The 25503-nt window shown below is 29.7% G+C and overlaps 1 protein-coding gene and 1 pseudogene across 6 annotated transcripts in view; one reads left to right on the forward strand and one right to left on the reverse strand.

Annotated features, from left to right (window-relative positions):
* Window positions 1-16886, reverse strand: part of LOC142332017 (methionine aminopeptidase 2-like) — a 55443-nt pseudogene extending 38557 nt beyond the window's left edge.
* The window catches only part of LOC142332019 (neurocalcin homolog), a 104071-nt gene that overhangs the window by 784 nt on the left and 77784 nt on the right, over window positions 1-25503 (forward strand). For 5 of the 6 annotated variants that reach the window (XM_075378084.1, XM_075378085.1, XM_075378087.1 and 2 more), the window contains exon 2: window positions 10646-10774. In XM_075378084.1, coding sequence (XP_075234199.1) covers window positions 10646-10774 — 129 coding nt within the window. Of the gene's footprint in view, window positions 1-10645; window positions 10775-11502; window positions 12110-25503 lie in introns of those variants that run through there. The other variant, XM_075378088.1, reaches the window with a different exon arrangement.

Raw genomic sequence — 25503 nt, forward strand, 5'->3', positions numbered from 1 at the left:
CGTCCAAGTTTCACTTCCATATAAAGCTATGCTCCAAATATATACTTTCAAAAATCTTTTCCTGACGTTTAAATTAATTTTTGATGAAAAGGAATTATACTTCTGATTCACCTGTGCTATTTCGGCATTTTATATCACTCCTGCTTTAGTAATTCTTCTTCCCAAATAACAAAATTCTTCTACCTCCATAATCTTTTCTCCTCCTATTTTCACATTCAGTGGTCCATCTTTGTTATTTCTACTACATTTCATTACTTTTGTTTTGTTCTTGTGTAGGACTTCATCCATGCCGTTCATTGTTTCTTCTAAATCCTATTTACTCTTGGCTAGAATTACTATATCATCAGCAAATCGTAGCATCTTTATCTTTTCAGCTTGTACTGTTACTCCAGATCTAAATTGTTCTTTAACATCTTTAACTGCTAATTCCATGTAAAGATTAAAAAGTAACGGGGATAAGGAACATCCTTGTCAGACTCCCTTTCTTATTATGGCTTCTTTCTTATGTTCATCAATTATTACTGTTCCTGTAAATGTTAACAATCATTGTTCTACCTCTGTATTTCAACCGTAATTTTTTTAAAATGCTGAACATTTTATTCTAGTCTACGTTATCGAATGCCTTTTCTAGGTCTATAAATGGCAAGTATGTCGGTTTGTTTTTCTTTAATCTTATTTCTACTATTAATCTGAGGTCTAAAATTGCTCATCTTGTCCCTATACGTTTCTTGAAACCACATTGGTCTTATAACACTTTTTCCACTCTCCTCTCAGTTCTGCTGTATAGAATTCTAGTTAAGTATTTGATGCATGACTAGTTAAACTAATTGTTCTGTAGGTATTAATGCCACCACAGCTATAGCTTTATTTAAAAACAAAGTAAGCAGTCTGATTTCGGTGGAAAATGAACAGTCTCTTTATTAATTATAATAAATGGTTATTTATATTTATTTATTTTATAAATATAATTTAACCAGACTTAACCTATGTTCGATTCGCTTGCTAACCTTGACTAATTAACACCGTAATTTTTTGAGTATTTATTTAATAAATTCAGTAATTATTGCAATTATTTATTATTTAAATAATCAAAACACTCCTGCAGCTGCATCAGCATCAAACCAGTCATGTGACTAGTTTGATGCAGTCATGTGACTGGTTTGATGCAGCTCTCCAAGATTCTATATCTAGTGCTAGTCGTTTCATTTCAGTATACCCTCTACATCCTACATCCCCAACAATTTGTTTTACATATTCCAAACATGGCCTGCCTACACAATTTTTCCCTTCTACCTGTCCTTCCAATATTAAAGCGACTATTCCAGGATGCCTTAGTATGTGGCCTATAAGTCACATATTCTACTTTTAACTATATTTTTCCAAATGCTTCTTTCTTCATCTATTTGTAGCACCAATAAAACAATTTATGGTTACATTAGATATGTTATGAAACTAAATATAACTTGATATAAAGCACAAATACAAATTTCTAAATTTGTGATAGAATTCTGCAATAATTTGAATAGGTAGTTTATTATATTGTGAATTTACAATTAAACCGGTTAATGTAGAGTTGTTAATTTAAAAGTATTTTTTTTTTTTAAGTACTTTTCTTGATCAGTATGTTTTTAATTATATTAAACAGTTACAAGTTGCAAATATCATTAACTGAGTTGGTGTAATTTTCAAAATATATTTAATTTTATACAAAATTAACCTAACAATACAAAACTAATTAACAATTTGAAAACTAACCTTTTTTTTTTTTTTTTTTTGTCTTCAGTCATTTGACTGGTTTGATGCAGCTCTCCAAGATTCCCTATCTAGTGCTAGTCGTTTCATTTCAGTATACCCTCTACATCCTACATCCCCAACAATTTGTTTTACATACTCCAAACGTGGCCTGCCTACACAATTTTTCCCTTCTACCTGTCCTTCCAATATTAAAGCGACTATTCCAGGATGCCTTAGTATGTGGCCTATAAGTCTGTCTCTTCTTTTAACTATATTCTTCCAAATGCTTCTTTCTTCATCTATTTGCCGCAATACCTCTTCATTTGTCACTTTATCCACCCATCTGATTTTTAACATTCTCCTATAGCACCACATTTCAAAAGCTTCTAATCTTTTCTTCTCAGATACTCCGATTGTCCAAGTTTCACTTCCATATAAAGCGACACTCCAAACATACACTTTCAAAAATCTTTTCCTGAGATTTAAATTAATTTTTGATGTAAACAAATTATATTTCTTACTGAAGGCTCGTTTAGCTTGTGCTATTCGGCATTTTATATCGCTCCTGCTTCGTCCATCTTTAGTAATTTTACTTCCCAAATAACAAAATTCTTCTACCTCCATAATCTTTTCTCCTCCTATTTTCACATTCAGCGGTCCATCTTTGTTATTTCTACTACATTTCATTACTTTTGTTTTGTTCTTGTTTATTTTCATTCGATAGTTCTTGCGTAGGACTTCATCTATGCCGTTCATTGTTTCTTCTAAATCCTTTTTACTCTCGGCTAGAATTACTATATCATCAGCAAATCGTAGCATCTTTATCTTTTCACCTTGTACTGTTACTCCGAATCTAAATTGTTCTTTAACATCATTAACTGCTAGTTCCATGTAAAGATTAAAAAGTAACGGAGATAGGGAACATCCTTGTCGGACTCCCTTTCTTATTAGGGCTTCTTTCTTATGTTCTTCAATTGTTATTGTTGCTGTTTGGTTCCTGTACATAACTAAAACATAAAACTAACCTAATAATTTCAATGTTAATTTAAAAGTTTTTTCTTTTAAATACTTTTCTTGATCAGTGTACTGATTTTAATTACATTAAACAGTTACAAGCTGCAAATATCATTAATTGAGTTTGTATAATTTCCAAAATATATTTAATTTAATACAAAACTAACCTAACAATTCACAACTAACTAACAATTTGAAAACTAACCTTTTTTTTGGTTTTCAGTCATTTGACTGGTTTGATTCAGCTCTCCAACATTCCCTATCTAGTGCTAGTCGTTTAATTTTGCTATACCCCCTACATCCTACATCCCTAACAATTTGTTTTACATATTCCAAACGTGGCCTGCCTACACAATTTTTTCCTTATACCTATTCTTCCAATATTAAAGCGATTATTCCAGGATTCCTTAATATCTGGCCTCCCTTCTTTTAACTATATTTTTCCAAATTCTTCCTTCTTCATCTATTTGCCGCAATACCTCTTCATTTGTCACTTTATCCACCCGTCTGATTTTTAACATTCTCCTATAGCACTGCATTTCAAAAGCTTCTTCTAATCTTTTCTTCTCAGATACTCCGATCGTCCAAGTTTCACTTCCATATAAAGCGACACTCTAAACATATACTTTCAAAAATCTTTTCCTAACATTTAATTTAATTTTTGAGGTAAACAAATTATATTTCTGACTGAAGGCTCGTTTCGCTTGTGCTATTCGGCATTTTATATCACTCCTGCTTCGTCCATATTTAGTAATTCTACTTCCCAAATAACAAAATTCTTCTACTTCCATTATCTTTTGTCCTCCCATTTTCACTTTCAGTGGTCCTTATTTGCTATTTCTACTACATTTCAGTACTTTCATTTTGTTCTTGTTTATTTTCATCTGATGGACTTCACCTATGCCGTTCATTGTTTCTTCTAAATCCTGTTTACTCTCGGCTAGAATTACTATAGCATCAGCAAATCGTAGCTTCTTTATCTTTTCACCTTGTACTGTTACTCCGAATCTAAATTGTTCTTTAACATTATTAACTGCTAATTCCATGTAAAGATTACAAAGTAATGGGGATGGAGAACCTTATTACACCTTCTTTCTTATGTTCTTCAATTATTACTGTTCCTGTAAATGTTAGCAATTGTTCTTCTATCTCTATATTTGAACCCCGAATTTTTTTTAAATGCTGAACATTTTATTCCAGTCTACGTTATCGAATGCCTTTTCTAGGTCTATAAATGCCAAGTATGTTTGTTTTTCTTTGTATTAATCTTCCTTCTACTAGTAATCTGAGGCCTAAAATTGCTTCCCTTGTCCCTTATACTTTTCCTGAAACCAAATTGGTCTTCTCCTAACACTTCTTCCACTCTCCTCTCAATTCTTCTGTATAGAATTCTAGTTAAGATTTTTAGTGCATGGCTAGTTAAACCAATTGTTCTGCATTCTTCACATTTATCTGCCCCTGCTTTCTTTGGTATCATGACTATAACACTTTTTTTGAAGTATAACGGAACTTCCCCTTTTTCATAAATATTACACACCAGTTTGTATAATCTATCAATCGCTTCCTCACCTGCACTGCGCAGTAATTCTACAGGTATTCCATCTATTCCAGGAGCCTTTCTGCCATTCAAATCTTTTAATGCTCTCTTAAATTCAAATCTCAGTATTGTTTCTCCCATTTCATTCTCTTTGACATCCTCTTCTTCCTCTATAACACCATTTTCTAATTCATTTCATCCGTATATAACTCTTCAATATATTCCACCCACCTACCGACTTTACCTTTCGTATTATAAATCGGTGTACCATCTTTGTTTAACACATTATTAGATTTTAATTTATGTACCCCAAAAGTTTCCTTAACTTTCCTGTATGCTCCGTCTATTTTACCAATGTTCATTTCTCTTTCCACTTCTGAACACTTTTCTTTAATCCACTCTTCTTTCGCTAGTTTGCACTTCCTGTTTATAGTATTTCTTAATTGTCGATAGTTCCTTTTACTTTCTTCATCACTAGCATTCTTATATTTTCTACATTCATCCATCAGCTGCAATATATCATCTGAAACCCAAGGTTTTCTACCAGTTCTCTTTATTCCACCTAAGTTCGCTTCTGCTGATTTAAGAATTTCCTTTTTATCATTCTTCCATTCTTCTTCTACATTTTCTACCTTATCTTTTTTACTCAGACCTCTTGCGATGTCCTCCTCTTCCTCAAGCTTCTCTAAATTCCACCGATTCATCTGACACCTTTTCTTCAAGTTTTTAAACCCCAATCTACATTTCATTATCACCAAATCATGGTCGTTATCAATGTCTGCTCCAGGGCAAGTTTTGCAGTCAATGAGTTGATTTCTAAATCTTTGTTAACAATTTCAATTTCTAAAAACTAGCCTAATATTTTTAAATCATTATATTTGGTTCTTAATCGTAATTATAACTGTTAAATTGTATTTATATCCTGAATCTTGCTAATTTTTTCATCTCCCTGTTCTATACATTTTCTCCATTTTGATGCGGGTTTATGGAGTTGCTTTTTTTTTTTTTTCAAATGTCAGGTTAGGTATTTATTACATGAAACAATTATGTAAAAAATTATTGAATTTCTACAAGTTCAGGAACAACAAATATGTAAAAATGTACGAGTTAATTATGAACAACATTCTGATGCGATAAGGATTTAAAGCTTTTATTTTTTCTTTTACTTTTTGAAATTTTAAGGGCATCAACTATTGCGGTCATTAGACCCTTTCTACATAAAAAAAAAAAAAAAAAAAAATTTATTTATTTCCTCTACAAAAACACTAGAATCGAAGTCAGGACTGGTTTTATCTTTTCAAATCTAAAACAGACTTGTGAAAAATTATTGAAACTCTGAAAATATAACATAACATGCTCTTCTATTTAGAAATGAATTTCTTATAAAATTTTGTCAAAAATTATCAAAAAACAGAAGATGATAAGGGTTTAAAGGGTCTTTACCTCTTTTTTTCCTGTTTAGCCTACAAATCGTTCAGGTATTATTTCAGAGGATGAGGAAAATGAAATGTAATCTTGTACATTTTCAAATCGATCATTTATGTGATGTGAAGTTAATTGAAACCCAACCATCAAAGAACACCGGTATCTACGATCTAGTATTCAAATCCATATAAAAGTATCTGCCTTTACTAGGATTTGAACCATAGAACTTTTTTTTTTGTCTTCAGTCATTTGACTGGTTTGATGCAGCTCTCCAAGATTCCCTATCTAGTGCTAGTCGTTTCATTTCAGTATACCCTCTACATCCTACATCCCTAATAATTTGTTTTACATATTCCAAACGTGGCCTGCCTACACAATTTTTCCCTTCTACCTGTCCTTCCAATATTAAAGCGACTATTCCAGGATGCCTTAGTATGTGGCCTATAAGTCTGTCTCTTCTTTTAACTATATTTTTCCAAATGCTTCTTTCTTCATCTATTTGCCTCTTCATTTGTCACTTTATCCACCCATCTGATTTTTAACATTCTCCTATAGCATCGCATTTCAAAAGCTTCTAATCTTTTCTTCTCAGATACTCCGATCGTCCAAGTTTCACTTCCATATAAAGCGACACTCCAAACATACACTTTCAAAAATCTTTTCCTGACATTTAAATTAATTTTTGATGTAAACAAATTATATTTCTTACTGAAGGCTCGTTTAGCTTGTGCTATTCGGCATTTTATATCGCTCCTGCTTCGTCCATCTTTAGTAATTTTACTTCGCAAATAACAAAATTCTTCTACCTCCATAATCTTTTCTCCTCCTATTTTCACATTCAGCGGTCCATCTTTGTTATTTCTACTACATTTCATTACTTTTGTTTTGTTCTTGTTTATTTTCATGCGATAGTTCTTGTGTAGGACTTCATCTATGCCGTTCATTGTTTCTTCTAAATCCTTTTTACTCTCGGCTAGAATTACTATATCGTCAGCAAATCGTAGCATCTTTACCTTTTCACCTTGTACTGTTACTCCGAATCTAAATTGTTCTTTAACATCATTAACTGCTAGTTCCATGTAAAGATTAAAAAGTAACGGAGATAGGGAACATCCTTGTCGGACTCCCTTTCTTATTACAGCTTCTTATGTTCTTCAATTATTACAGTTGCTGTTTGGTTCCTGTACATGTTAGCAATTGTTCTTCTATCTCTGTATTTGAACCCTAATTTTTTTTAAAATGCTGAACATTTTATTCCAGTCTACGTTAACGAATGCCTTTTCTAGGTCTATAAACGCCAAGTATGTTGGTTTGTTTTTCTTTAATCTTCCTTCTACTATTAATCTGAGCTCTAAAATTGCTTCCCTTGTCCCTATACTTTTCCTGAAACCAAATTGGTCTTCTCCTAACACTTCTTCCATATTAATAATATTGATATTAATTAGTCATAATATTAATAATAATTAGTCATATTGATAAGTAATTAAAAAATTAATTATACATATTCATTTTTATACTTAATGCAATGTTAATTATGGGTATTATAAAATTAATATCTCTTCTGATTGACTACAGTATGGAGTTTTACATACTTTTTGGTTTTACATACTCCAGTTTGGAGTATGTAAAACAAATTGTTGGGGATGTAGGATGTAGAGGGTATACTGAAATGAAACGACTAGCACTAGATAGGGAATCTTGGAGAGCTGCATCAAACCAGTCAAATGACTGAAGACAAAAAAAAAAAAATGGTAATTGATTAATAAAAACAAGCATGTAGAATAAGATGAACCGAAAGAGATTTGCTGAGAAGGAGCTGCAAAAAGAAATATATATTATCTTCTAAAGAATCTGTTTTTAAATTTAATCAGACAAATGAATAACTATAATTGCTTGAAAATGCTGCAAGAGAGTGAAACCAGTAAACATATAAAGTATTTTTTATAACATAATTTTGAAAAATGATGTTTTTGCCAGTATAAAAGGAATAGAATGCCAGCAATATAAATTAAAAATAAAAGAGGAGTTTCTCAATTGCCAGATTACTATAATGTAACTTAAAGATTTGTAAAAACTTTACAAAAAGATTTCATAAATCTTCAACACTTGTAATAGAAAAAGGAGAAAACAATGACACGTACATGTATGTCTACATGCACACATACATGCTCTAACTCACCGAATTATATGCTCCTAAACACTAATCATAATGATAAATGTTAGATAAAAACATATATCAAAATACTCAACTTAATATTCACCTCCAAATAATCAATAATCAATCCTATTAGGTTTAATAATCAGTTAGATTGCACTAATTCAAATAACTTTTCATTTATTCTTATGTTTTACTTTTAGTTGTGTAATTTCGCTGTAATGTGAACTTCTGATGTGTTTGAGAGCTGATAAATTTAAATTTGCTATGAGGTTAAAAATACTTTTTTTTTAATATATTGATTCTGCTAATTTCATCTAGTTAATAATAGATATCTAATGCTGTATGAAGTTAGTTGCATTATTCCTTAGTATATTGTCAGTTACACATAACATTTAACCAAGTTATATAACAGTGATATAGTTCATATAATTTCTCTCTATTATCTTTATTATTAGGTGAAAAATCCTTAACAGAAATGTTGAACAGGTGAGAAGCTGTCATTTGTATTTGGATAATTCAAAAGATATTGTTTATCTTTAGTTATATCAACTATCTTGTGTTATATGGATTATCTTTAGTTGTATAATGTACAAAGATCCTATCAATAAATACAAAAATAAGACACTACAACACAATTGTAAAACCAGAAGCCACTTTTACAGCAGAAACACTCTTCCACCTGAACAAACAATCAAAGCCAGAAAGACTCCAGAAAATCAAAAGAAGAATTGGAAGAACCTGCATCTAAAAAAGTACCAGAAAAATGGGCAGTGGTGGATTGTGCCAGATAGAGTCGTGTACAAAGAGTTAGAACCCATCACTGATACCGTGTGTAAGAGGAGACTAGGCTTCTTTGGACATATCATGAGGTTTCAAGACTCACGAAACAGCTAGTACAGTACAATATCAACTCGAAAAAACACCAAGACAGGATGCAGATGGATCAGAGAAGTAAGAAAGGATCTGAAGGAAATTAGCCTTATACCAGAAGACGTCACAGATAAGATAAAATTAAACAAGCAAATCAAGAACAAAAACACTCACTTCACATTCACAAGAAAAAACTCGCAACACGAACATTTTCAATATTAGTTAGGGCACAAAGATCAGAATGTATGAAAAAGTACTAGGAGAACTGCAAGGCCCAAACAGTCCCATTGAAGAGACTTGGATAATGGACTGACTATAGTGATCCTATGTGATCATAAAAGATAATAATAAAAAATTACAAAGATTGTTGTGACAGCTCAAAGAACTCATATTCGTAAGGTTCAGAATTATAAGGTTGGAAAATTATTCAGTTTTACAGAATTGTGGTCTAATTAGTACAGTCTGGTTTTAAAACTCAGACCTTGCTTTTGTATTAATAACAAATGTGATCTTTAATATTAAGTATCATTAAGGGATCAGATTTGAGTCCTTCTAATGGCAGTTGCTTGTATATGAATTTGAAAGCTAGACTGTGGATATTGGTGTTCTTTGGTGGTAGGATTTCAATTAACCACACGACCTGAGTCTGTTCCAAACTACATTTTTATCGGTACATTTATACTTAAACTGCAGCGTCAACAGGCCTGGCCAGCCGATGTGACAATTGCATTTGCCCATACACACACACCCAGACCCAGCAGTAGCTGGAAAAGTGGTTGGAGAAAACAAAACAAAGGGATCCTAAACCAAACAATAGTAGTTGATGATTGTTACAAGCTCAAGGTATTGCACTTAAGAGATACAGAGAAAAATGGAAGTGAACTCTGTGAGTAGGATGAATAGTAATAGTATTCTCAAGATGAAATTACAAAACAGTGTCAGAAGGAGGCTGATCTAAGGAAATAAGATGGAGCAGACAATTTTTTAATTTATAAGAAAAGCTATGGCTGCAGAACAAGCTTTGAAATTCAGTTTTGTATTTGATGAATATGCCTTTCTTATTGTAGTAAAAAATGAAAAAATAATGTGTAAAACATATTATATATATTTTTTTCAATACAGATATATTTGTGGCACTTATGTTATAATTGTTGATATGTTTGACACTTGTATTGAGATAGATATAGTACAGAGAGATCCAAAAGTAATGCACATCAAAATTAAAGTGTTTATAAATAGTAGTATAGTTGAAAAAGTTCTGTTGGCTACTCCAAGATTGCATCATGGGTATTAACAACAAACGTAGACGCCATTGTGGTGTATTTATCACATGATGCCTGCAGCAGTGTTTTGTTTATTGTTTGGTAAACAAGAACAACAAGCAACAACCTTTTCCCAAGAGCAACAAAATTTAATTGTTGAACATTACTTTTTCAGTCGTTCTTATGCATATGTTGTAGATGAATTTCATGGGAAATACCCGGATGTGGCAGTGCCTAACAATTTGACCATAATGAGATTAATCACCCATTTTAGAGAATGCAAATCAGTTGAAGAGAATGTGTATCAGGCAAGAAGAGAACCGGAAGACAGGCCATTTTGACTGATGCTAAACTGGCTAAGGTTAAGAATATGATGCATCATTCACCTTAAAAAAGCTTGAGGAGACTATCAGCACACTGTCAGATTTCATATGGAAGTGCTCAAAGAGTGATGAAGCAGTTAAACATTTAATAGGAAATGTGGAATAAAATTGAGTTTTTTTAAGCTACTTTGTAGTAGCAAAGTAAAAAAATAAATTTTTCAGTCGTGATAAATTTACAGTTTAGGTAGATTTAATGCTATTACAGTATTGAAAATAAATGTTAAAATTTTAAATATATTTAAATTAACTTTTCTTTGTGCAGGAATTCTTGTTGGCAATAGATGTTACCTCATCTGGGACACCTGAGGAAAAGCTCAAATGGGCATTTAGAATGTATGATGTTGATGGAAACGGTGTAATTGATATACAGGAAATGACCAAAATTGTTGAGGTAACTGCAAAATTAATAGTTTATCTTAAAATTACAGGATTAAATTGCAACATTAGATTTATTGTCAGTTCTACAAAGTTATGCAATAATCTGTTATTTTCATTGTTTCTTTTCTTTTTCTGTTCTGTGCTAATTAACTTCAGCATACTTACAGTTTTTGTCTTTCTTTATAGTCTTTACCCTTTAAACATCCCTCACAAATTAAGTAAACTTGATATATTATTATATAATTCTCTTAAATTGTAATTAATCTCAAAATCTCTCTTAAATTGTTATCTTTCAATTTCCATATTGCTCCTATATATAATTTGACAGTCAATAGGAACAGATTACAAATATCCTCGTCTTATTTCTACCTGAATCGGAGATCAGAGATCTTCATCTTCTATTAACCACCAACTGATTCATGTTACAAGCTTATTTTTGATTTCATAATCGGTTATGAAAATACTAAGTTTTTAATATAAAATTCAAGTTCAGTTGTTGATGTTTGTTGAAGCATATTTTTCAGAATTATTGTTTAATGTTCCCATTAAAAAATTTATATAAGCAGATTTAATGATTAAAAAAAAATTGCTTTAAAACAGTGATATTTTAATGATCCCACAAATTAATGCTTTAGAAACACCGGTTACAAAGCAAATTATATCTTCTTCATCAATTTATGATTGCATGAAATAGGATTATTTACTTACTTATTTACTTTACTTATCACTTTGTTAAAATAGGTTCACTAAAAAATAATTGAGCAGCAGAAGTTTTAGAAATTATTACATTTTTTAAGAAATTATCATTAAAATTTTAATGAATTATTTAAATGTTATAATCTATCGATTCCTGTGGAATAGCTGGGGTAAAGGATATTATTACCGGAATAAAATACAAAGGTTAGTACTACCCAGCAGTCATTATATATTAAAATCACTAATTGTATACTCCACTTGAGTTTTTAAACAACTGAATCTGAGAAATAGATTTGAAAGAGATTTAAAAATTATGCAGATTTATGGAGTGAAATTTGTAAAATTTGATTTTGTAAAGAAGTTTTGCCTAGTTTTCTTTCAAATGGTCGATTGAGGTGGATTTAATTTCAGCTCAGTTGAAATTGTACACCAAACCATACTGACAGACATCAATTAGCTTAATGTTACATGACGCATTACCCTTTCTTTATATTTCATAAAACACTTCAAATAATTAATCTTCTATAAATGCACTGGTAATTATAGTATGACAAATCCTGTAAGGATTAACCTGGTTCAAATACCTTGCATTAAGTACAGTTTTAACAGAGAAGTTAAAATTTTAATTTATTTTTAAGAAATGTTTAAAAAATATAATAACACCATTTATGAATCATAATTATTCCATTTTATTAATTATTTTATTTTTCTTTATTGTTATCAATGTGGTATATTTTATTTACACTTATTTTTATTGGTACTCCTATTGTTATAAAAATTACCTGTCGTATTCTAGACATAAAATCAATTAAGTGTTTTGCAATTAGATAAATTTATCACCCAAGTTTGTTTTTATTTTATTTATTGACTGCCTTTGAAGATAATACAGAGTGGCACAAAAGTCACTTAACATTTGTTTATAAAAGTACTGAATTTATTTTATTTTATTTATTACAGACAGTACTTACAAATATATTTTATGTTCAAAATGTTTTCCATATTCATTAATACATTTTTGCAGTCTTTTGGGAACATGCACTATGGCAAAGTTCCAGGTTCCAAGTATTCCAGGAGCCTTCTGCCATTCAAATCTTTTAATGCTCTCTTAAATTCAAATCTCAGTATTGTTTCTCCCATTTCATTCTCTTTGACATCCTCTTCTTCCTCTATAACACCATTTTCTAATTCATTTCATCCGTATATAACTCTTCAATATATTCCACCCACCTACCGACTTTACCTTTCGTATTATAAATCGGTGTACCATCTTTGTTTAACACATTATTAGATTTTAATTTATGTACCCCAAAAGTTTCCTTAACTTTCCTGTATGCTCCGTCTATTTTACCAATGTTCATTTCTCTTTCCACTTCTGAACACTTTTCTTTAATCCACTCTTCTTTCGCTAGTTTATCGCTCCTGCTTCGTCCATCTTTAGTAATTTTACTTCGCAAATAACAAAATTCTTCTACCTCCATAATCTTTTCTTCTCCTATTTTCACATTCAGCGGTCCATCTTTGTTATTTCTACTACATTTCATTACTTTTGTTTTGTTCTTGTTTATTTTCATGCGATAGTTCTTGCGTAGGACTTCATCTATGCCGTTCATTGTTTCTTCTAAATCCTTTTTACTCTCGGCTAGAATTACTATATCGTCAGCAAATCGTAGCATCTTTATCTTTTCACCTTGTACTGTTACTCCGAATCTAAATTGTTCTTTAACATCATTAACTGCTAGTTCCATGTAAAGATTAAAAAGTAACGGAGATAGGGAACATCCTTGTCGGACTCCCTTTCTTATTACAGCTTCTTATGTTCTTCAATTATTACAGTTGCTGTTTGGTTCCTGTACATGTTAGCAATTGTTCTTCTATCTCTGTATTTGAACCCTAATTTTTTTTAAAATGCTGAACATTTTATTCCAGTCTACGTTAACGAATGCCTTTTCTAGGTCTATAAACGCCAAGTATGTTGGTTTGTTTTTCTTTAATCTTCCTTCTACTATTAATCTGAGCTCTAAAATTGCTTCCCTTGTCCCTATACTTTTCCTGAAACCAAATTGGTCTTCTCCTAACACTTCTTCCATATTAATAATATTGATATTAATTAGTCATAATATTAATCATAATTAGTCATATTGATAAGTAATTAAAAAATTAATTATACATATTCATTTTTATACTTAATGCAATGTTAATTATGGGTATTATAAAATTAATATCTCTTCTGATTGACTACAGATTAATAATATTTTTAGTAGTTTTTTTTTTTTTTTTTGTTAGATGAGGAGTTTTGTAATTTAATTTTTTTTTAATATGTAGACTGCATGTGATTATTGTATTTATCTAGTGTACTGAACTTTGGTTATTTGTAGACAATTCATATAAAAAAATATTTGTACAATAAAATTAATAACATTATCATAAATAACAAACATTTAAGTTTACTTCAAAGAGTCGACCACACATTTATTAATAAAAAAAAACAAATTTCAAATTCCAAGATTATCAATTTTGTAAACAATCTGTAGACAAATCATTTATGAATAAAAATAATATGTTGCACAATAACATTTAAATAAAATCATTCTAAAGTCAAATATTTTCGTAACTTAAAAAACACAGGTTACAATGGTGCTACATTTTATAAAATGGGAAAAATTATTGCTTGGAAAATGCTTTTAAATGCTCTTATATGTTTGGTTTTCACTTAAATAATACACTCAATTTGATAAATAGGAACAAACGTTTTTTTTTTAAATCTGTATCAAAAATTTATTATAGTTATGTAAAATTCATAATCTTACAAAAAATCTAATTTTCTGTCAGAGAATATATTAAAAAGGTTCCAGTTTTATATTTTAACAGTTAAGGAATTGGGTGGGACAAAAAGCTAATTATAGAAAAAAAATTACCTTTATGTGCCCTAGTTGGCTTTATTACAAATAATCTAATGTAGAGATAAAGTAAAACTTCAATTTTATGGCATCATAATAGCTTTGGGTCTGTTTTATGTTTTAAAGCAGTGGTTTCCAAACTTTTCTGCGTCATGGCCCCCTTTCCATGGCGCCCTTTTTCAGAAATAAAAATAAATAAAACTCATGAATCTTCATTATTCGTTTACTTTATTAACATTAAATTAATAATTATAAATGTCTTGGTTCAGTTAATTATAAAGCTTTTACAATATTTTGTGGCACCCCTGTGAAGAGGCTGTGGCTGCCCTGGGGTGTCAGTGCACAGTTTGGGAATCACTGTTTTAAAGGTTTGAGAGAAATTTGAAGTACCCACTACTATAAAACTACAGATCTTGTGTATTCATCATCCAGGCTCCATTCAAAACGTTAGATACTGTAAAAGCTCTATAATTTATCTCTTTCCATAATGAGTCATCCATCTTAGGCATGCCCGCACACGCGCATGTGTGTGTTGTGTTGTGCGAGCGTACTATTATAAAAGTTCATAACAATAAAAAGAGAAGTCTGTTTATTTGGCTGTAATTTTAAATAATTTTTAAGACTAATTTTTTTTTTCACTGGTAAATATTATATTGCAAAGTAGTAGGGGTTGGCAAATATTGTTTACTTATTTAATACTAAAATATTGGTTATTCAAATTACTTCATCAAGTTACTTACTTTAAAATAATATTCCTATTAATAAAATTACATAGTTTCTTTTTTTAAAAATAATTTTCATAAAAATCAGATATTTCATATCAGAATTAAAAGAAATGTTTAAGAATATATATTGTGTATATAAGAACACCAAGTGATGTTATTGGAGAGTATACTGAACTAGTCGGGAGACCTTTGATACTTCCTTATTGTGGTTTAGAATTTCACCTGTGTAGGTCTGTATTAATTTCAAACTTATTATTTTGTTATTTTATTATTTTTTAACTTATAAATTTTATTATTACATTACCCAAGATATTCTCAGTGAAGTGGAATAATTTGTTGTTAATATTTAATCGTTATAAACAAACAGTAACTATATTACTTTTAAATGCTGCTGTATATATTTTAACAATTAAGTTTGAAGATAATCCTAAGTTTTTGCCGTGGGTACATTTGTATATGTTTTACGGGTACTTTCCATTAAGAAACATTATAAATGATAATAAACCTATGGGATTTTACATTGCCACTTAACTAGTGACTGCTTACCAAGATTCATTGAACTAACATCACTTATTACATGATTTATTACCCAGTTTACAATCTACAGCTTTATGTGTGAAGTTGTTGCTGGTGAGTTTTGGTTTGTGTTCAGTATGTGTAAAACTTTTTTTAAATTAGAGAAGAGAGTACAAAGAACTATACAAGTTGATTGAGCTTAGAGACTAGTTACAATGATAAAATAATGAATATTATTTTTGAACGATGAGGAAATCTTCACTGAGAACCAAACACGTATTCTAGAATAGTGAATTTGAACAGGTAATAACAATATGTTTTGTTTAGAAAAGTATCCCGTGAGGTTATAGTATTAGAAATGAAGTATTTGAAGAGAAAGTAAAAGAGACATGATGTTTAAAAAAATGATATGGATCTTTTTTTTAGTTGTAATTATATTTATACATACTGAATATTACATAAAATTAAATAATTGAAGGCCTCATCATTACCTGTTTATGTACTGATGGCTATGTTATTTAGCTAATCATGCAGGTGAATTTTAAAAGTTGCATTCATTTATTATGTTGTAAGCTATCAAGCTTAATAAAAAATATTTTAAAAAATCAGAATAAATGTTTGTTGAAAAAAAAAATTAATAATAAATATGACCATCTAACATAAAAACCGACCGTTTTGATCTGCAAAACACATCAATGTAAGTTTAAAAAAAGCGAGAAAATATTTAAAAGTATTTCATGCAACAATAAAGGCCATTTTACCTTTTTAAAATACATAGCTAATTTATTAATCATCAAATGCAGACACAGATAAAAGATTTTGTTATTAACAGAAATCTAATTTTTTTTTAAAACAAAAAACAGAATTTAAATAAAATATTGACACCCGAAATAATTAATAAGTAGCAATTATTAGAGCACATTTAAATAGAAATTAAATACAAAAAATTTAGTCTACAAAAGAATCAGAAACCTCTCTTTTATTGTATCTGTACTTACTTGAAAGCAAATTATTTTTATTATGTATAAAGTAATCTGTATAAATTTTATTTTATTTTATTTAAAATATATTTGATTAAGCTATAAATAATAATTTTTTAAAGCCTTACAATTCCGATAATTACTGCTAACTTAACGTAACATTGTAATTAATATAACATACATGCAAATCACATTATTCAATTTCGTACTTAAATATAAAAATATTATTATTATAAAATATAATATAAAATATTTTTCTTAATATAAAATATTATTATTAAAAGAACTTACCCGGTTTACATGTTGAATTCTTTTCTGAATGGTCGTTTAGATTCATTTAAAATATTGCTAAATATACTGAGTAAGTAAACAAAATTTGATACGGCTTTAATAACGACGCTACAGATCGTAAAGAAATAAATATTATTTGGTGTATTTGACAACTTTAATCGTTAATAACAGTAATATTAATTTAACAAATTATCAGAAAGAAAAGATTAGATAATATATATATAAGTTTGGTTTATTTTATCTACATTGCTTTATATAATGGAACAGGTAATAATAATATTATAAATATAATGTCTCATCAACGTATCACATTTTGACACACGCAGTTCTTTTTTTGTTGACGAATTATGGCGCGAAGCAGATGGACGAGAGTCGGAACATTCCAGAAATTTTCACACACACACACTCCCTCACACAATCATCACTACGTACAAAGTTATTACAGGAAGTAAATTTTGTTCAGAGCCATCTTTTTATTTTACTAATGTTAGTTTTTTATTTATTATTACTTCCTTATATTAATAATACAGATTACTGCATTCATTAGTTTTAATTTTCAAGTTAATAGTTTTTAATTCCTTGTACGAAGTAAAGAAAGTAGATTATGATCGCGAAAAATTTCGGTTTTCAGATTTCAATGGAAACATCAGTTTTGACCATCCCTGAATCCATTTTTACTAGTTTTGGCGTGACGTCTGTACGTATTTATCTCGCATAACTCAAAAACGACTAGCCTTAGATTGTTGAAATTTTGGATTTAGGACTGTTGTAACGTCTAGTTGTACACCTCCCCTTTTGATTGCAATCGACTGAACAAAAAGTGCCCAAAATCCAAAAAATTTGGAGTAATAAGCCTTCACTGAGGGCTTTTCAACTACATATCATAAGTATACATATATATATTTCACTTATTTTATATTATGGACACGATAACTGCCGTAATTTTGCGCCAATCACTTTCAAATTGATACATAAAATATAACTACCCAAAATCTCGATCGAGTTTGTTAATGGAAAAAATCGGACTATGGGACTGGAAATGGGATGGCTTTTTTTTTAGAAAACAAAACATCGCTATAACTTTCTTATTAAGTAAAATATTGAACTTCTGTTCAAGTTCCTACTATTCTTTGGATAAGGGCCTAACATATATGTAAGTAAAGTTTTTTGATATCACCAACTATTGGCCCAGGGGTTGGAAAAAATGGGGTTTTGAAGACAAAAAAAATCATACCTCTCTTAATAGGCACAATATCGAATCGGTTTAAAGTGATCGTTAATCCTCTAAACATTACCTAAAACTTTTGTCCGAAACAATTTTTGATATGACCAACCCTTACGGCAAGGGACGACCAAAATATTGCCGGAATTGTAAGATGGGCTAAAATTGTCGTACGCTAAACATGTAAAACTTTTTTTCACGTGCAATTATTTTTGTATCGAGTAAATATGAAGTTTTTCTTAACTTTAATTTGGTGGAAATCTTTTTTATCCCCTACTTAGCACCGGTGAAATCTACCTTCGCCTTCCGGCGTGCCGAAAGGTTTTTTTTATATTATAACACTTTTAAACTACATTCAATATAATTTATTATAAACCTATTTTGTAACCGTAATCAATAATTAAAAAAAAAATGATTTAATTTTGCTCTAAACTTTTATTTTCTTTTAGAATTAATTATTTTAAATGAATTTTTTTTTTGTGGTTTTCCGAGAAAAATAAATTACGATTATAAAAAAAGTAATCAAGTATACTAACTGTAACCGGCCTCAGTGACGCGAGTGGTAGCGTCTCGGCCTTTCATCCGGAGATCCCGGGTTCGAATCCCGGTCAGGCATGGCATTTTCACACACGCTACAAATCATTCATCCTATCCTCTGAAAGTAATACCTAACGGTGATCCCGGAGGTTAAAAAAAAAGAAGTAATAATAACTGTTTCTTTCCAAACCGTTAACTGTCATCCTTATTTCATAATTAAAGAGAAAAAATAACTGGATATTAATGTTGTCAATTGATATTAATAAATTATTTAAGATAAAATAGATTATGAATATTAGTTTTTATAGTGCGTGATGAAGATAAAAGTTCCTTGCCGCCCTGCCAGCGTTTTGTTGTTGTACATAGTTATGTAACCGTTCCTCACTCCAATCACGTACGTTCAAGGTTAGCAGAGTCTTATCGCTTTTATATATCCCTTTACCCAGTGGCAGGAAATAAAGTTAAAAATATAAAATAAAACTTGCAACTTTAAGCTTGTATTCACTTTCACAGTCTGATAGTTTTTTTGAATTTCTTGTCGGGTTAAGAATTATTTTTATGTGCAAATTAAGAATGAAATATTAAAAAAAAAAAAACTACAACAAACATTTATATAAAATGATTATTACATGTAATTAAATATTAAGTAAAAATCTCGTTATAACCCCCTTGTGTACGGTTGGCTGTTGTCCATTTATAGTTTTAAGTGAAAATTTATTCTCTTTAATATTTTAAAAAATCAAAAAAGGGAAGAAGGAGAAAACGGGAAAGGAAAAGGGAGGGAGATAAAAGGAAAGAGAAACTGGGAAAAGGAAAAGGGGACGTGATAAAATTAAAATTGGGAAGCGGGAAGGGAAAAGTTAAAGAGAGAAAGGGTAAAAAGGAAAGGTTAAATTTTGTATTTTTCCGTAATGATCATTTTGTTAATGCTTATAACTTACAATTGTGTTCTTATATATATATTATATATATATATATATATATATATATATATATATATATATATATATATATACTATATATATACTGAAATCTAGCATAGTGAAGCATAGTCTGCTAGTTAAAATTAATAAATTATTTAAAACAGATAAGAATATTTGTTTTAATAATGCGTGATGAAGAGATAAAAAAAAGTTGTTTGCTGCGGTGTCTAGCCGGCTTTCGTTGTTTTGTAAACATTCCTCACTCCACCAACTACGAACGTTCAAGGTTAACACAGAGTCTAGTGCTTTTATAAATCTCTTACGCAATAGCAGGATTGAGTGTTATCTTATAAAACAATTAAATAAATTCAAAAATTTTTTGATTAAATTGTTTTATTCATTTAGAGCCAAGTATTGATTAAAAACGACGAAATGTATTTGTAAATATCTAAATAAAATAAAATTAGGCTTTACATGTATAATAAAGTGAATTAATAAATAGATCTACGGGTGTATGTACGCGCTTACACACATACTATATATTTTTTTTTAATTCCTGATTTGATATTTAAAAAATATAGTAACACTTAATAACAAAATTGTATGTGCGCGCGCGTGCGGGTCCGTATTTACATCTACTATGTCTTGAGCTTGATTACGTATATAAAATAAATATTATATGTAATTAAATAATAAGTAAAGATCTCGTTATAACCCCTTTGTATATGGTTGGCTGTTGTAGTAATATGTCCACTTATATTTTAAGGGAAAAATAATTCTCTTTAATATTTTATCTAATTATAAGTTCGGCAAGATTGATAGTAAATTTTAAAAACAATTAAATATTAGAGGACGTGTAACCGATGGTCTAATGTAAAAAAACATTGACGGAAATTTTGTGTCTTTCGATGACTATCGATGTCAGTTGATTCCGTATGGGGTGGGGGAAAGATGGAGAAGAGCATCATGAGTATAAACTAACGAAATTCACCGAGATGTTTTGTCTTGTAGTTAGTTATTGGCGGGAATTATCGGTAGATAGGCGACTGAATAGGTAGTGCAATTACTGCCTTCACATAACAGTGTTTAGTCTAACCTAATCCACATGTAACGTTATCCAAATTTCATCTTTTTATTGAGATATTCCTTATTACTGATTTAAGGTGAGTTTTATTTATTTTGTTAATATTATTACAATTTTTTAAACAATAATTGGCAGGTGTTTTATTCTGTGTATGTATTACTCAAATTATTTATTAGATTAAAAATGTTAGATTCCAGTTAACGCCGATTGATTTTTACAAAATAAATTAATAAATTTAATAATAATTAATAAATAAAGAGAAACAAGTTATATTGTTGTATTTTAGGTTATTTGGCCATTAACGGTGTATATATTTAACTAAACTGATATAAGCAAAGGGTATTTCGTGAGTGATATATTAGATATATTAAGTTTTAAGTCTGGTAATGAAAATGAATCGTGTTAGAGAGAAAATAATTCGCATCTGTATCGTTATAAAGAATATACTGATTTACTGGAGCCTCCTGGGTTCGACACCCAAAATAGCTTACCGTTTCTTCACCGATCTCAGTTAATGTTAAATATTCATAAATGAATGTATAGGGAATAACATAAAAATTTGAAAAAAATAATTTTTGATAGGAAAGAAAGCTACAAATAATCATTTTAATAAATTTGTAAAAATATTTTTAGAAATGTATCGGCGTATTTTTTATTTAACATTTGTATTTAACAATAATTAATCGTAAGAAAGGAAAAAAACATCGGTAGTGAGTTTGTAGAAGGCGACCGATATTTATAATTTATGTGAGGTTCTGAGTTCGACACCGAGTAATTATAATATATCTTAATAATTATGCGTACATAATATTTAAAGCAGAAATTATTCGTAAACAGTACGACATATATACAACAAACAGTTCATGACCAAATTTTTATATTTAACATTTCCCGTGTTTAATTTATATTTTTAAGCTAAATAAAAAAAAATCACAAAATTGTTGAAAATGTATAGTCGATCGTTCTTTTAGAGGAAAACTATTTTTAAGAAATATATAAGGACCCTCCTTAGATAGATTGGTTGATAAATTAAGCGACTGATATACCGAAAATTCTATACGCGTAATTTTTTATTACTACAAACGCCGTTATAACTTTTCTTCTCGTCGGGAAAAATATTGGGATCAGAGGTTAAATTTTACGTAAATTTTTAATTTACAGTTTCCGTTTTTTTGTTTTAATTCCAACGAGAAATTTTTTAAAGCTTTTTCACGAACGGAAAGGCATTAATAAATTTAAAAAGCTTCGAAAACCTTAACGGTCAATTTTTTTATTACAAAGTTTTTGTAAAAATGCACTTTGAGTGAGAAAATTTAAAAAATACAAACATGTTTAAGTAGCCACCGCATACAGAGAGAGAGAGTGTGATGGAGGGGATGAGTAAGAGAGTGACTTAGTGAGAGAGGGGAGAGTGAGAGACAGCTGGGTGAGAGAGCGAGGGTGATTGAGAGAGGGCTGATAGGGGGATCAACGATGGAGAGGAAGTGAGAGAGAGGATCTCTCTCTCTCTTCCTTCTCTCTTATCTTCTAAAAGAATAATTTAAATTTTTAAGATTAAGATTTTTTTTTTAAATTTAATAATGAATCATATTATTATTTTATTATTTATATTTATATATTAAAAAAAAAAAAAATTAAATCGTGTTAAATTCTTTGTGTTTGACAATAAGGTCAATGAACTTATTTGATATTTATTGTTAATGCATTAGTGTTAAAAACTTAAAAATCGTACTTGATAACTTTTTTGTTTATTTTAATTTTGTTAGTAAAATTATTGTTATTATTAATTATTATTATTTTAGTTAGTAAAATAATCACTGATCTTATACATCCGACCTCTCATTTAACCGGACTTATATATTTTATTTATCCGTAAAATTTACATAAATTATTGCTTGTTTTAAGTACTCTAATCGGTGATACATAACGGTTGGCTGTGGAAATGAAAAAAAATGTAGATACTTAGTATGTTTTCAATACGAGTAAAATAAATTAATAATTATTAAAATATTTTAAATAATTTATTAATTTTAACTAGCAGACCCCGGCAATTTCTTCACTACGCTAGATTTCAGTATATATATATATATATATATATATATATAATTTCATGTACACAATGTCATGTACCGCTTATTCTTCGCTCGTTAAAATACACGTGTAAGGTATTAGGGGGTCGAATTGTTAATATAACTTGAAAAATTTTATCTGCTATTAGCAATATTAGAATCTTTTTTTTTTTAAATAGAGTAACAGTACAAGGTGAAAAGATAAAGATGCTACGATTTGCTGATGATATAGTAATTCAAGCCGAGAGTAAAAAGGATTTAGAAGAAACAATGAATGGCACGGATGAAGTCCTACGCAAGAACTATCGCATGAAAATAAACAAGAACAAAACGAAGGTAATGAAACGTAGTAGAAATAACAAAGATGGACCATTGAATGTGAAAATAGGAGGAGAAAAGATTTCGGAGGTAGAAGAATTTTGTTATTTGGGAAGTAGAATTACTAAAGATGGACGAAGCAGGAGTTATATAATATGCCGAATAGCACAAGCGAAACGAGCCTTCAGTCAGAAATATAATTTGTTTACATCAAAAATTAATTTAAATGTTCGGAATGATTTTTGAAAGTATATGTTTGGAGCGTCGCTTTATACGGAAGTGAAGCTTGGACGATCGGAGTATCTGAGAAGAAAAGATTAGAAGCTTTTGAAATGCGGTGCTATAGGAGAATGTTAAAAATCAGACGGGTGGATAAAGTGACAAATGAAGAGGTATTGCGGCAAATAGATGAAGAAAGAAGCATTTGGAAAAATATAGTTAAAAGAAGAGACAGACTTATAAGGCCACATACTAAGGTATCCTGGAATAGTCGCTTTAATATTGGAAGGACAGGTGGAAGGAAAAAATTGTATAGGATGGCCACGTTTGGAATATGTAAAACAAATTGTTAGGGATGTAGGATGTAGGGGGTATACCGAAATGAAACGACTAGCATTAGATAGGGAATCTTGGAGAGCTGCATCAAACCAGTCAAATGACTGAAGACAAAAAAAAACATATTTAAAAGCTTTTTACAAAAAATTATTTAAACTTTCAAAATTAATGTCTCCACCAATAGTACATTATGGGGCCTGGTGCATATCATTTTTTTTGCATCTTATAAAATTATTATCTATTTTTATATTATATAAGTTCGATGTTTATTTCTTTGTTAACCCCTACAGGCTCATGCCCAAAATTAAAATTATTGTTGTTTTTTTTAAATATGACAGTGAGGTAGATAAACATTTTCGTACGTAAAAAATTAACGGGATTCGTATCAAGAACCTTTCGGATATAAGTCAGTTACGTGTGATACATTTAATCTGATAAAGTAAAATTAAATGTACATTTTTTGTCAACCAGAACGGTAGTACTAAAAAAATAACCGGAAAATTGTATCCTGTTGCCATTGTAAAACGTATTATCTGTTGTCTGTTAGTTAAGCGCCTCAATTGACCTGACAGTTTCTAATGCACTAAATTTTCTGTAAAAAAAATAATTTTCCCTTACATTTTTGGGTCGATGAAATCAAAAGAATGGATCTGCGATGTACAAAAAATATTTCGTTAAATTTTGAGTCTGTTGCGTAATTAAAGAATAATGGAGGACGCGCGCGCGCACACACATTATATTTTTATTTAACTCTTACTCATATAGATGTTGTCAATTCGAGTAAAATAAATTAATAAAAAAAAGAACCGGTTATAAAAATTAGTTTAATTTAGTGCGAGATAACTTTGTAAATCATACAGCAATAATCGACGGAAGAGCTCGGCGACATGCTGTCTACAATCCTGTTGCTATGAGAGGTTATTAACCTTCTCTATCAAACAGCAGCTGTGTCCAAGGTTAAACTGCTGCTGCCGTCCCGTACACGCGGATGTGCGCGTGAAATACTTTTTCATAATTTATTTTCTCTGGCAGTTGAAGATATTGTTGTATATAGTTGCATATAGTTGCCGGTGAAAGTATATTCTAGCTTAGTCTCTTGAATAACTTTAATTTTGGATAAATTCACGAGGTGAAACAAGATCTAAATAAAATTGGGCTCTGATTAAATGATCTAGCCCGAAGGACTAAAAAATGGATAAGGCCAGATAATTAAATAATTATGTGAAATATCAGTTCTAATATTGTTCACATATAACTGATATTACACATAATATATATATATTGTAGCTTGGAAAATTAAATTTCCACTGGTTATCTTCAATAATAATTAAATTATGAATGAACAAAAATATTATTTTGGAGTTTTCTTCACTACATTGAAACTGGATTCGTAATTTACATTAACACCAATATCTATATAATATTTGTGTAATTTAGTTTGACTTGTGATGTTTTTTGACCATATTAATAATTGTAATCATTAAGGACAAGGAACAAAATTATGTCAAAAGAAGATCAATTAAGGACTCTATTACAAGAATTGGATTATTCGCAGATAAATAGTCAGCATAGATTAAATAATCAAGAACATTCTGTAGACACAGTTATTAAACAATTACAATTGCAACTTATCAATTTACCATTGTTTAAAGGTGACATTCTTGAATGGCCTCACTTTTTTAATGTATTGATTTAACAAATATTCAAAAATTACATTATTTACATTTGTCAGTAAAAGACAAAATCTTAGCGATTATTCAAAATCTTCCAATAATTGATGAAAATTATAAAATCACATTAGATTTATCGATAAAACTTTTTGAAAATAGAATCAGATCTTCCATCTAAATTCATTAATGACATTTCTTCGTTTGTCAACTCGCTTGAAGGAATGCAACTTCTAGTTTACATATTTGAATTCATCGTAAT

Source organism: Lycorma delicatula, chromosome 11 (assembly GCF_047948215.1).
Source record: "Lycorma delicatula isolate Av1 chromosome 11, ASM4794821v1, whole genome shotgun sequence".
Classification (NCBI taxonomy): Eukaryota; Metazoa; Arthropoda; class Insecta; order Hemiptera; family Fulgoridae; genus Lycorma; species Lycorma delicatula.